This window comes from Lolium rigidum, chromosome 1 (genome assembly GCF_022539505.1).
Source record: "Lolium rigidum isolate FL_2022 chromosome 1, APGP_CSIRO_Lrig_0.1, whole genome shotgun sequence".
NCBI classification, from domain to species: domain Eukaryota; kingdom Viridiplantae; phylum Streptophyta; class Magnoliopsida; order Poales; family Poaceae; genus Lolium; species Lolium rigidum.
In genome coordinates, this window is record NC_061508.1 from 177982951 (window position 1) to 177996153 (window position 13203).

The 13203-nt window shown below is 48.1% G+C and overlaps 1 protein-coding gene across 1 annotated transcript; it reads left to right on the forward strand.

The window, feature by feature from the left end:
• The first annotated feature begins 6945 nt into the window (after nucleotides 1-6945).
• Nucleotides 6946-9779, forward strand: LOC124682763 (subtilisin-like protease SBT5.3). The gene is made up of 7 exons (XM_047217385.1): nucleotides 6946-7026; nucleotides 7123-7232; nucleotides 7327-7424; nucleotides 7540-7704; nucleotides 7785-7893; nucleotides 8027-8044; nucleotides 8360-9779. Exons 1-7 carry the CDS (start codon nucleotides 6946-6948, stop codon nucleotides 9777-9779), a joined length of 2001 nt encoding a protein of 666 aa, XP_047073341.1.
• Nucleotides 9780-13203: the final 3424 nt, after the last annotated feature.

Consider the following 13203-nt stretch of genomic DNA (forward strand, 5'->3'; position numbering starts at 1 on the left):
AGAGGAAAAGCAAAAGAAAAGAGGAAATAAATACTCTACCGGCCCAAGAACTGAAAGGCAAAAGGGGGAGGGCCAAAGGTGCATTCGGGCTAACCTGAGGCGGCGGAGAAGCTGAAGAAGAAGGTCGCCGGAGACGCGGCAAGCGCGAGGTCGACGGAGAAGGCCGGCGACGAAGAGGAGCAGGGTGCGCCTACGGGAACTCGATGCAGCGAAGAGGAAAGAGCTTCAGAGGCTCTCTGCGCAGCGGAGGCTCGCAGTGCAGCAGGAGGAGCGGCGCTGGTTCGTCGGGAGCAGAGCTTCGGCGGCGACCGGCGGCGACGGGAGCGCAAGGGGCGAGAAGCTCTGTGCGCGAGAGAAGGGGGCAAGTGCGGAGAGAAGACGAGGAGGAACCGCTCCCCCCTTATAAAGGAAAAAAGATAAATGGGCCGGAAACCGCTGGGCCGCGGCGGTTCGGATCGTGGGCCGCCACGAGGCGCGCAGATACACGCGTCAAAAATACAAAGACACAGGAAGGCCACACGGATCCGGAACGGCAGCGCTGATCTGGTGCGGCGCCATAAATGCTGGCAAAGAAGACGAACCGAAGTGACCACTGACACTGTCGCGCGCCAGGCACAGTGCGCATGTCACTGACAGGCACGGTACTCGAGATATTCTCGACTTCGTCGAGGAGAGATTTAATGACAAAGATGCCGGAGAAAACCGGTACAGAGACATAAGTTCGGCAAGGACGCCGAAGAGTTTGATCCGGATTCCGGAAGGATTAAACCGGTACCTTGAGAAAGGAGAACCTGGCATGGTCTGTTGGATAGGATCCACCGGACTATACTAGCTTCGGGGACTAATGTCGGGGGGATGACCCCCGGTATGCCAAAGGCATGCCAAAACCGGATGGTTTTAGCCATCAAAGTACCGGTTAAGTGTTATTCCGGATAACAAAGGTTGATTCATAGAATCATACCGGTATCCCAGGAGGGGGATACCGGAACTAGCTAAGAACATAACGGAACTACCGGAACAGGCTACACTGTAGCACGTCGGCAAAGACCAGTCAAAGATGCTCTCCAGAGCTAGGAGACAAAGATGAGCGAAGCACTTCAGCTTTAATCGAAGCCATGACGCCAAAGGCAGAGGATGACGTAAAAGGTGCCGGAGGATGTCACAGCTTCTGATTAAAGGCATACCGGCATCACCGGTAGCTAAAGTAGCTTTGTAAAGTAGTTTGTCTAGTCAAAGATCCCATTAGGGTTTCTAGGGTTTCTTCCCCTGTAAGCCACCCTCTCCCCTATATAAGGAGAGGGGCACACCCCATCGCGGGTAAGTATGTACGTACGATCCAAGTGTTATGCTGTAGCCAGAAACTTGCAACCTCATATGATCAATGAATAGAAAGATCTGAGGAGGAAACAGCTCTCGTGTTCATCATCTGTCATCGTGGTGAACAGACAGATGCCATGGGATGGCTTAAGTTGGGGCCGAATGGACGCTAGAGGATTCGGGGGAGGGTTCTTGGTATGGATGGAGAGGTTTCCGGATGGATTCCTCAAGAACTTGGCCTAGGGCGAAGGTAGAAGATGATGAACACGAGAGCTATTTCCTCCTCAGATCTTTCTATTCATTGATCATATGAGGTTGCAAGTTTCTGGCTACAGCATAACACTTGGATCGTACGTACATACTTACCCGCGATGGGGTGTGCCCCCTCTCCTTATATAGGGGAGAGGGTGGCTTACAGGGGAAGAAACCCTAGAAACCCTAATGGGATCTTTGACTAGACAAACTACTTTACAAAGCTACTTTATCTACCGGTGATGCCGGTATGCCTTTAATCGTAAGCTGTGACATCCTCCAAGCACCTTTACGTCATCCTCTCGCCTTTGGCATCATGGCTTCGATTAAAGCTGAAGTGCTTCGCTCATCTTTGTCTCCTAGCTCGGGAGAGCATCTTTGACCGGTCTTTGCCGACGCGCTACAGTGTAGCCTGTTCCGGTAGTTCCGGTATGTTCTTAGCTAGTTCCGGTATCCCCCTCCTGGGATACCGGTATGATTCTCTGAATCAACTTTTGTTATCCGGAATAACACTTAACCGGTACTTTGATGGCTAAAACCATCCGGTTTTGGCATGCCTTTGGCATACCGGGGGTCATCCCCCCGACAAGCTCAGCGCAGATGGATGAAGGATCTCAGTCAATGGATGAAGGAAGTATTATGCGCAGGGGCCCCAGTCCTACTGCATCTGCTGGAAGGGGTCATGAGCACTTTGACTCTGATGGCTTCCTTGATCCTGAGGTTGAATTCAGTGATGCAGGCAAGTTTTCCTTTGGACAGTTGTCCACGCTATCATCTGCATTTCTTATCTTTCTAGACTCTTTTGGATGTGTGATGTTTTCTGACATGATCTTTGTATGTATGCTATTCAGATGCAACCGCACTACTGTTTTCAAGCGTAAAAGGAAGGGCAAAGTGCTAGAGAAGATTACCCAAGGGTTGGGAGCCAAGGTTACCATTGAGATTCCTGAAGGGATGAAACATCCTGAGAAGCCTTTGTCGGCTGCCAAGTTTGCATCGGAGGGTGGATTGATTGCAAGAGACCAGATGCCAGTCTTCCGCATTTCAAGGAGTACAAGAAGGACAAGAATATGTTGACCAACTTCATTGGGAAAGTGAGGGTAATCTTCTTGATCACCAGTTGATTGGTTAACTGATAGGAGTGCTTGCTCTCATTTGTTAAAAGCTCATGATAACTAACCTTGTGTCCTTTCCCTTGTTTGCTTTGTAGGCAAATTTCAACATGGACACAGAGTCAGATGTCATCAAGAATGCTTGTTGTGACATCCTGAAGAACGTGACAAGGATTACCAGGCGCTGCTCAAGAGGACTGAAGAAATTGATGTGAGGGTTGCTCAGATGATGGAGGGGAATTAGAGGGTTTTGTTGTGAAGGTGATGCTGGTTCTATATCTTTTGGTGTGAAAAACTTGGTCTTATGTCCTGCTGGGTTGGTGTTTTTGTGCACCATGTTGGTGAATCTGCGAACATGTGAACCTGGTCATTTTGATGAATCCGTGAACATGTTGTGATGCTGTTGTGAATTATGTGATGCCGTGAACAGATTTGCAATGTTGATTTTTGTATTTAGCTACTGAATTTCATAATTTAAATGATGTGCAGTTGGGCTATTTGTTGTTTGTTAAAAGGCCAAGACCCAAAGTAGCCTGGAAATATATGGGCTCTTAAAATGCTACAGCCCAATAGAAAATTGATTAGTATGCGTGCATTTCAAAAAGCAGGAATTGAAAAATGCTGAAAAAGGAAAAAGCCCGTAAAATAACTGAACCCTAAAAATGCCAGAGCATAAAACTAAAATGGACACCAAACATGCCAAGGCCGAAAACTCTAATGGACCTCAAAAAGGCCAAGGACCAATTCGACATGCTGCGAAAAACACATGGCCCGAAAATAATTGGTAAAAAAAAGGAAATTAAAAATGAAAAAGTCCAATGAAAATTGGGCTCGTAACATGCCATGGCCCAACAAAGGAAAAAAATTCAACGTTACTGGGCTTGGCCCATACAACAGCCAGAATGGACCGGGCTGATCTCTAATAACGATGTTTTCAAATCGTCACAATCTTTGCCACGTCGGATTGCCTACGTGGCATAGCAGCGGCGCCAACGATGTTTTCAAAACGTCATAACAATTATGACGTTCGTAAAACGTCGCAATCGTTTGCGACGTTCTTAAGGGGACCGTCCCTATTGACCATTACTGATGCTCACCTTTCGACGTTTTTAAAAACGTCGCAAGATGACGATTCAGTGACGATTTTGGACAGTCATATTTAACCATATTCCTTGTAGTGTAGGTTTTTCGTGTTGTTGAATTCAGTCCCAATACAACTGATGATCCCCATATGGAACTAGATATTACCAAGGCCAAGCAACTGCTATGTTGGGAGCCAAATGTCTCATAAGGAAGGTCTTCCATTCATAATGGCAGATCTTGGATGAGTAAATAAAGTAAATTACTCTAGATGATGCTGGAAATATAGGCAAAGCTAGGTGCTTTGATGCTGCAAAATATGTTTGTATACATGATACAATTAGGAGAATTGTTTATAATATATTTTCATCTTGGTGCGAGTGGAATTAGGAGAAAAAATAACACTCACGCTGCAAAACTTAAACCCTATTAGCAGAGGACGGCGCGGTAGAGCACGCCGGGTCCGTTTAGTCCACATTCATGTGCCAACGTGTAGCAACATCCGAAAATGAATTTTGGAGTTGCGCGAGCGATGTTTGTTGATTGAAGCAGCTTGCTAGTCTTCTTTGCTTAAGACCAAGAACAATAGTGTAGCCGGCAGCTGGCTATAACAGTTTGTCACATCATCTATAGTCAATTTATAGCTAGCATGTACAATAGTAAGCTATAAAACTGTAGTACTTTTGCAATACATGTTCCACCTTTTAATCTCACATAGTTTCTAGGTGCACGTGCTAGAGATGGCTATTGCATAAGAGCCCACTTCTTTCTTCTCTCGTAATCTCTCTCCTGCAACTAAGCAAATATATAATATTTTATCTTTTGTAGCCAGCTGACTGGATCTTATTGTACTTTCTCTACACCTCCATCATCTTCTCATCCCAATGGATGCTTGGATCATAGGCTGAGGTCCTCAAGCAACGCACGTTGTTAATGATGTGTCGGTCCTTGCTAATTTCCTCATCAACTTGAATAATCTATGTTGGTGAAAACATGCGTAAAAGCAACACACACGAATATAATTCTCATTGATATCAATATTATAATTAGCAAGGAGGGCTCATGTCTTATTGTATTTACTATCTCCGTTCCAAGAAATAAGGCGCACGCGTATTTCAAGACAAAATTTGACCATCAAAATTAAGCAATAAAATCTGGATTCATATAGAAAAACACTTTTTAGTGATACTAATTTCATACATATAATATTTATCTTTTGAAAGTAATTTTTGATCAAACAAAAAGCACATAGAACAAGGACGCCTTATTCTTTAAATCGGAGGTTGTATCTAGCTCAACTCCTTGTCATGGGACCCAAGTGCGTCTTCTTAGAAGCTTCAATTTGCAGCTGTGAATCATCTTGTGGAAAAGATAATGACCGAGGTGAACCAAGGATGTCCTCATCAACAATTTTACAGGATCATCAAATAATGAAAAAGTAGCTTAAAAGCAAACCACAAGAAATAAATTAAGAAACATAAAAGAAAAAAAAAAGAAAAAAAGAAACAAGAAATAAAAGAGAATAAAATAGAAACAAAGAAAAACGAAGAGACTGCATATGTGAATATAAGGAAAAATAAAACGAGCAGAACTAAGAGAGTGCTAGCGCAAAGAAGAAACGGGAGAAGCGCTCCCGCTTCTGCTATATATCAAAGTAAGCAAGAAGAACTGCCGACGAAAAAAAAACCATACAAACCGGTACGTGAGAGAGACAACCAGAGGCGGCGAAAGAAGCACAAAAGCCATATAGGGTTCCATCCTCCTCGTCGGCAATACCGCCGGTCCGCTCTACCTCCGGTGACCTTGGGGCCTTGGAGGTGTGGCAGACCACGGTCCCTCGCCGGCGGGGAGTTTTCGTTCTTAATTTACTTTGCTTTTCAGTCTCTTTTGTGGGATGGTGAGGTGGCGGCTATATCCTGAAGTCAGAATAAGATCCTTCCCGTCCTATCCTTGCTCCGGTGGTGCATCTAGCTCTAATGGAGGGCGTGTGGAGTTGTGTGCCTGTCGGATCTCCTGCGATCCGGTCGGTTTTCGTGTTTGTTGGTGTGATTTCATGTCAGTCTCTTCCAATCTACAGTTGTAATCATTGGGGATGGTTTTTTCTCTGGTGCGCTAGTCCTTTGGGACCTTAGCACAACGATTTCCCGTATGTCTACTACGACAAGCTTTGCCTGACTCCAGCGGTGGAGGGGCGAGGACATCGGTGCACCTTCAACTTGTGCTAGTGTCTGTAGTCGTCGCTAGGTGGTCCGAGTACCAATTTATAATTTTATTTATTTTTTAGGATATTTGTACTACTGTTAATAGATCGGTGGATTTCTCGCAAAAAAAAAGAAGTAGGCAAGAAGAACTGTTTTTTTACAATTAATACCACATATATTCATAGCAACAAATAGTAGATACATGAACTAACTTCAATGATTACAAAATAAAGTCTAAAAGATAGTAGCAAAACTTCGAGGTCTTCAATTTCTTTCTTAAGCAAGAACTGTTAATGGCCCTAGCCAGCAACACAGATTCATTCAGTGAAATCGAGTCATGGGTGTAGATGAATCCACAATTAGAGTGTAGATGCATCCACAAATGATGCATCGTAATGGAAAGAGTGTATAACATTTCGATTTATGGCTGTAGATGAATCCACAATTAGAGTGTATAACATTTTTGGTACTAATGACTAGCGGTGCCCCATTGGTGCTATTTATTTTGCAAGAAAAACCTAATATGGATCTAGGATAAAGTAACTTCACTTTTCTTCAATTGACTCACAATTATTTCTTTTTCCTCAAAAAAATCCGCCTTCCTTAAAATATCACAAACATCACTAATTTGGCCCAATGAGAACTATAGTGCACATTTCGTAAGGAATTTTTTTTAGAAGTGGAACCATAAATTATATTTATAGCATGCACAAAAGAGGAAAGAAAACAGTACACCCTTGGTTTGAAAAAAAAAGTACACCCCTTGTTAGTAGGAGTCAGTTGGATGTTGAAGCGTTCCTGGGGCGATCTGCTCCATTTCCCACAGTCAAAACCAGCCAAATATAGAACCCCCCCCCCCCCCCCCCCCCTCTGAAGCTATTTCCATGATTCTAGCGTCGCGAATGAAGCTTATTTATACCTGCAATTGGGAATCGCTCTGTCACACCATTTGGCCGGCCGCCGGCAAAACACGAGTAAAGAAGATGTCAGGCCATGCCCTATTTCTCACGGTTGCCTTCCTTCTGTGCGCCGCCGAGTGCCGCCTCGTCCAGGCATGGAAGAAGGCAAGCAAATGACAGATATGATCAGCAATGTAGCCAATCACTATTTGATTATCTTCCCTTCATTTATGTCATTTGTTGAGTTGATATGATGAACAGTCGTACGTGGTGTACCTCGGAGCACACATGTACGGTCGCGACGCCTCGGTGGAGGATCACGCGCGCGCCACGGAGTCGCATCATGAACTGCTGGGATCGGTTCTTGGGAGGTAATATATATGTATACAGATTACACATGCCTGCAGATCTAATCAGTACCATCAGAGTAAGTGTTTTGACATGTGGTATTACTTAATGGAACAGCAAGCAGATGGCAAGGGATGCGATTTTCTACTCCTACACCAAGAACATCAATGGCTTCGCGGCGTATTTGGACGAGGAAGTAGCAACGCAGATGGCAAGTAAGGATCAATTAATTAACATCTCTTTATGAAGTCCTTCCATGTTGATGTAGGGGAAAAGAAGGAATAAGTAAACATTGTCAAAATGTTTTCCCTTAATTGATTGATGGAGCAGGGCACCCAGAGGTGGTAACGGTGATGGAGAGCAAGATGTTAAAACTACACACGACGAGGTCCTGGGACTTCATGGATATGGAAAGGGACGGCCAGATCCTCCCGGACTCCATCTGGAAGCACGCAAAGTTCGGCCAGAACATCATCATCGCTAACCTCGACAGTGGTAACTAAATTTAAGGAGAATGGCATTTCGTGATCTCGATCTCAGTCACCTCGAGTAATGATATGTTGGCGTGTGTGAAGGTGTGTGGCCAGAGTCCAACAGCTTCAGCGACGAGGGCATGGAGGAGGTACCCAGGCGCTGGAAGGGTTCTTGCTCCGACAGCGCCAAGTATGGAGTGCCTTGCAACAAGTTGCGTAACTGCTTGAATTTCATTGCCCCGTCCGATTTTGATTGTTTGAATTAGTAATAAAAACATGGAGTCGAACGCCGTAAGTAAACTCAATCTCATTAATATCGCAATCTGTTGTGTCATGGCATCCAGGAAGCTGATCGGCGCCAAGTACTTCAACCGCGACATGCTGCTGTCGAACCCGGCGGCGGTGGACGGCAACTGGACGCGTGACACGGAGGGACATGGCACGCACACGCTCTCCACGGCGGGCGGATGCTTTGTGCCCCGCGCCAGCCTCTTCGGGTACGCCAACGGCACCGCCAAGGGCGGGGCACCCCGCGCCCGCGTCGCCGCCTACAAGGTGTGCTGGTCCGGTGAGTGCGCTGCTGCAGACGTTCTGGCCGGGTTCGAGTCCGCCGTCTACGACGGCGCCGACGTCATCTCCGTCTCCTTCGGCCAGGACGCACCCCTTGCCGACGCCAGCTCTTTCTTCCACGAGCCCGTCACACTCGGCTCCCTCCACGCCACTATCCACGGCGCCTCAGTGGTCTGCTCCGCGGGGAACTCCGGGCCATTCGAGGACACAGTCGTCAACGCCGCGCCATGGGTCACCACCGTTGCCGCCAGCACCGTCGACAGGGACTTCCCCAACCAGATCACCCTCGGCAACAGCGCGCACATGAAGGGGATGAGCCTCGAGTCCTCCGATCTGCACTCCGACAAGCTCTTCCCGGTCATCAACGCCAGCAGCGCCGCGCTCCCAAATTGTACAGTCAACCTCGCGTCCAGCTGCGCGATGGGATGCCTTGACCCAGGCAAGGTGAAGGGCAAGATCGTGGTGTGCGTCCGAGGCGGGGATATTCCGCGGGTGATGAAGGGAATGGCAGTCCTGAGCGCTGGCGGCGCCGGGATGATCCTAGCCAACGGCGAGATGGACGGCAACGACGTCGAAGCCGATCCGCACGTGCTCCCGGCAACTATGATCACGTACAGTGAGGCCGTATCGCTGTACAAGTACATGGCCTCATCGTCGGAACCGGTGGCCAACATCTCTCCTTCCAAGACGGAGCTCGGAGTCAAGAACTCGCCGTCCATGGCTGCCTTTTCCTCCCGTGGGCCCAGCGGGACGCTGCCCTACGTGCTCAAGCCGGACATTGCCGCGCCTGGGGTGGACATACTTGCCGCGTTCACCGAGTATGTCAGCCCGACGGAGGTGGCAGCCGACAAGCGCCGGTCGGAATACGCTATCATGTCAGGGACGTCCATGGCGTGCCCGCACGTGTCGGGCGTCATCGGGCTCCTCAAGGCGGCGCGTCCGGAATGGAGCCCTGCCGCGATGCGGTCCGCGATCATGACCACCGCGCGCACCCAGGACAACACCGGCGCGCCGATGCGCGAGCAGGACGGAAAGGAGGCCACCGCGTTCGCCTACGGCGCTGGCAACGTGCATCCGAACCGCGCCGTCGACCCTGGCCTCGTTTACGACGTCACTCCTAACGACTACTTCACATTCCTCTGCTCCCTGGGTTTTACCACCAAGGATCTGAGCCGGCTCAGCGCCGGCAAGTTCGCCTGCCCAGCCAAGCCGCCGCCGATTGAGGACCTTAACTACCCGTCCATCGTGGTTCCGGAGCTGCGCCACACAATGACGGTCAAGCGGCGGCTCAAAAACGTCGGCCGGTTTGGGACGTACCGCGCTTCTTGGCGTGCGCCGTTTGGGATCAACATGACTGTGGACCCGACGGTGTTGGTCTTCCAGAAGACCGGCGAGGAGAAGGAATTCAAGGTGACGGTGACGTCACAGAAGGACAAACTCGGGAGGGGCTACGTCTTCGGGAAGCTAGTCTGGTCTGATGGCGTCCATTATGTCAGGAGCCCAGTCGTGGTTAACGCCCTGGATTGATGTGTTCGTGCCGTGTGTAGGAGTTTAGGATCATTTCGTTTTGTCCTCGTGTTGAGAATGAGATAGGACTTTGCTTTAGCTCTCTTAGTTGGTAATAAATGGTGAGCTTCTTAAATGTCTTGATTCTTGAGTGTAAATAAAGCTGGGGGCTCTCATTCTCCTCTTTCGTTTCTCTCTCCTATTTTCTTCTTTAGAGTCGTCTCACCCACCCAACTACTCTCCCCCCCCTTCGGCAGCCTCGCCGGCCAGAGCGGGGGTGGGAGAGAAGGCCGACCTCCTCATATCGTATATAGTAGATGTATGGCTTGCAGTGATGTGGGCTATGCCTGCGAGGGTGGCACGATTTCACGAATTGACTAAGGAAAAAGAAGAGGGTGATGGATGAACACGCGGAAGAACAAAAAAGAACATGATGAACACACAAAAATAACCCGATATAATCCGCTTTGCTCAAACTGAACCGAAGTACCGGCCCGGTAGAATCAATCAAGAAAAAGACATGACATAAAATCTAAATGATTGGTGTATAATCGGTAGAAGCACAAGCATAAGCGAGTAGTAGCAAAATAGAGGTCCCAATCAGAAAAGACTCCACACTACTAAAGGTATGCAAGTGAAAGACCAATCACACAAAGAGGGCCTTGATATCACTCATAGATTTGTGTAAAGAGAGGAGGTGGTTTGTCTAGTTCAGATAGGGATGGTAGAGGCATAAGCCAAGTTCTTCATATCATCATGCCTAGGGTTTCTAGGTGAAGAGGGGGCCTATATATAGTGATCCATGACCTAGGGTAGTTTAGGCATACAAAGGGGTTAACGGGCCTTGGTCTGAGTTGGCTTGTGGAAGACGCCCCACTTAGGCCAGAGACTCCGTTGTAAGTAGGCCGGAGACTCCGGTGTTGATCTTCATGGGCCGATTGACTTCGAAACCAAAGGGGAAAATGGGAAAACGCGAGGAACACGAAGAACACGACATGCACGAGGAACTCCGAGACTCACGCACGCACACCAACCCGATACACCCGATGCTTACCTCCGTGGCTCGATGGACCACGCCAATAGAATCTCCGAGGAAGAGACACGCGGTAGAATTCCCGGAGAGAGATTGGGATTGGAGAGGAAGAGCTTGGGGAAGGAGAGAGAGTAACAAGTACTAGAATCTCCTTCAACAAGATCTAAGTCAACAACCAAGGTGCCTTGATTACAGAGGGATGATACCCAAGGGAGACTAAGCTCAAAGGTAGGTTTGAGTTCAAAACAAGTCTAAAGAGCTAAGGAGGGGTTCCAGCTACTTATATAGGTACACATGGCCAGCAAGGGCGAACAGGTACGCGAAGGGATAAGTTAAGGCAGTTTGGTGGGGCATTTCCGTCAGATCCGGTTTGTGTCCGGTCAGACCGGGCCTGGGACCGGGCTGTCCGGTCATGGGTCCGGTTGGACCGGGCCTGTGACCGGGCTGTCCGGTCATGGGTCCGGTCGACCGGGCGCAAACCGGGAAACTGCGAAGTTTCCGGTCTTCGTCCGGTACGAGGGAGCTGCGCCCGGTTGGGCGCCCGGTTGACCGGGCCTGGGACCGGACGGCCCGGTTGTGGGTCCGGTCTGACCGGGTCCTGGACCAGCCAGGCTGGGCCTCTTCCTCCCGCCTCTTCTTCCTCTTCCTTCTTCTCTTCTCCTCTTCCTTGCACCATGGGAGTTCCTTCTCTCTTGGTCCTTGTCGATGTCGGCACCTATAGACACAATGATGATAGGCATGAGGTAGCACACCATTCAAGTTGGTGTTGAGGTCGACCATAGAGAGGAAATGGTTCACCTTGACATATATGGCGGGGGTTTGTGTTGTTGGTCCACTTGGGGGACTCCTTGGCCATGGTGTAGCGTCGACGATAGGCGGGGCTGCACTTGACGGTCTTGAGGTGGAGGTGTCCGAAGGCCACCCCGCATCAAAGACTCTGGTGTAAGACTCTGGTAGGCACGCGAAGACTGTGGGCCGTCGTACGGAGGATAATGCATTTGGGATCGCTAGGATAGATCTGCTTAGGCCGGAGACTCTGGTGTAGAGTCGATGGGGCTAGAGACTCTAGTGCTTGTAGGTCGAAGACTCTGGTGTATATTCTCTCGTTCTTATCTTCCATGCATCTATTGCCTCGGGCTTCAGTCCTCAGATCTCCATGGCATCCTCCCTTCCCTCCGTACTTGTTGATGCATCCCTATCATAGACATAGGATGGAGTATGAAGTAGTATAACATTCCAAAGGCGCAATTGTAGGCACGCATAAAGGAGAAGATTCACCTTTGCGTGACGTGTTGGCATTGACGCACATGATGCGGCGAAGACCGAAGCTCGGGCTTCATCATCTCCCTCCACTTGAAAAAGAGTTGTCATCGACGATAACTCTCCATTAACGTGTGTTGGAGGTTGATGAAAGCAACTCTTCAACGCATATGCTTGTAATGAACCCTACCAATATGACAAGAGAAGCGAACCCATACTCAAAGAGTAGCCAATATTCAAAGATTTTAACGAGAGACCTAGGTAAAAGGAGGTTGCGCTGACCCAGCATTGCATGTTGTAGTACGCAATTCGTTGACATAATACCAATGAAACACCGTTCCACTAGATTACATCCCTCGGAGTGGTACAACATAACCATATGCGAGTCCAAGGAATGTCTATATAAGTACACACGAACTATTTACAGAAGATCAACACGGCCTCCTACATTACATTGAGGTAAAACTGCAAATAATGCTCCAAAAGAACAACTTGTAGACTAACTTATCGCTAACTCTAGCTCTAGAGGTACTTGTTTTGCTAAAGAAATATGATAGAACTCTAGATACTGAGCTGCTAGGATTAGGGATCTAGTTCCCTTCTACTCCTAGTCTAGGTTTCCACCATGGTACATGTAGGAGTTGACTTCGTCGACTTTATTGACTGAGTTCAGCTCCCTTGTAGTCGTTGACTCATCCATCTTCGAGTATCACTGTAGCTGATGCCTCCCAATATAAGCAGGGGTTCAAGAGGGAACGGGTGAGTACATAATACTTGATGCTAATATAGGTGTATCTAGACACATTTTAGTTGTAGATACATCCATTTTAGCATCAAGTAATATGGAACGCATGGAGTAATAGAAATAGGTGTATCATTCTCTAGCTACATCCATAGACCAAAAAGTCGTTGGCAGATGCAAGTTTTCATAATGATTTCTTCAAAAGGTTGATTTTATTCTAAAAAACTATGTCCGTCAGTCATCACAGGTTGAATAGAACTTCGTGGAGTTCCTTTCCTGCCGTGTTCGTAGTTCCTTCCTGAAACAGGGAGTGACAAACCACAATTCAATACACTCTACAGAGGTGTGTTACTTTACCCATAAGAGACCTTATTCTTGTTGCCAACCGGGTGATCTTTCTCGTCCACACT

Excerpts from the sequence above, each read along its gene's own strand:
- LOC124682763 (XM_047217385.1), top strand. The coding sequence starts at position 6,946 with ATGTCAGGCCATGCCCTATTTCTCACGGTTGCCTTCCTTCTGTGCGCC. Across the intron at positions 7,027-7,122 it reads TCGTCCAGGCATGGAAGAAG|TCGTACGTGGTGTACCTCGG; the intron begins GCAAGCAAATGA and ends TATGATGAACAG. Across the intron at positions 7,705-7,784 it reads CATCGCTAACCTCGACAGTG|GTGTGTGGCCAGAGTCCAAC; the intron begins GTAACTAAATTT and ends GCGTGTGTGAAG.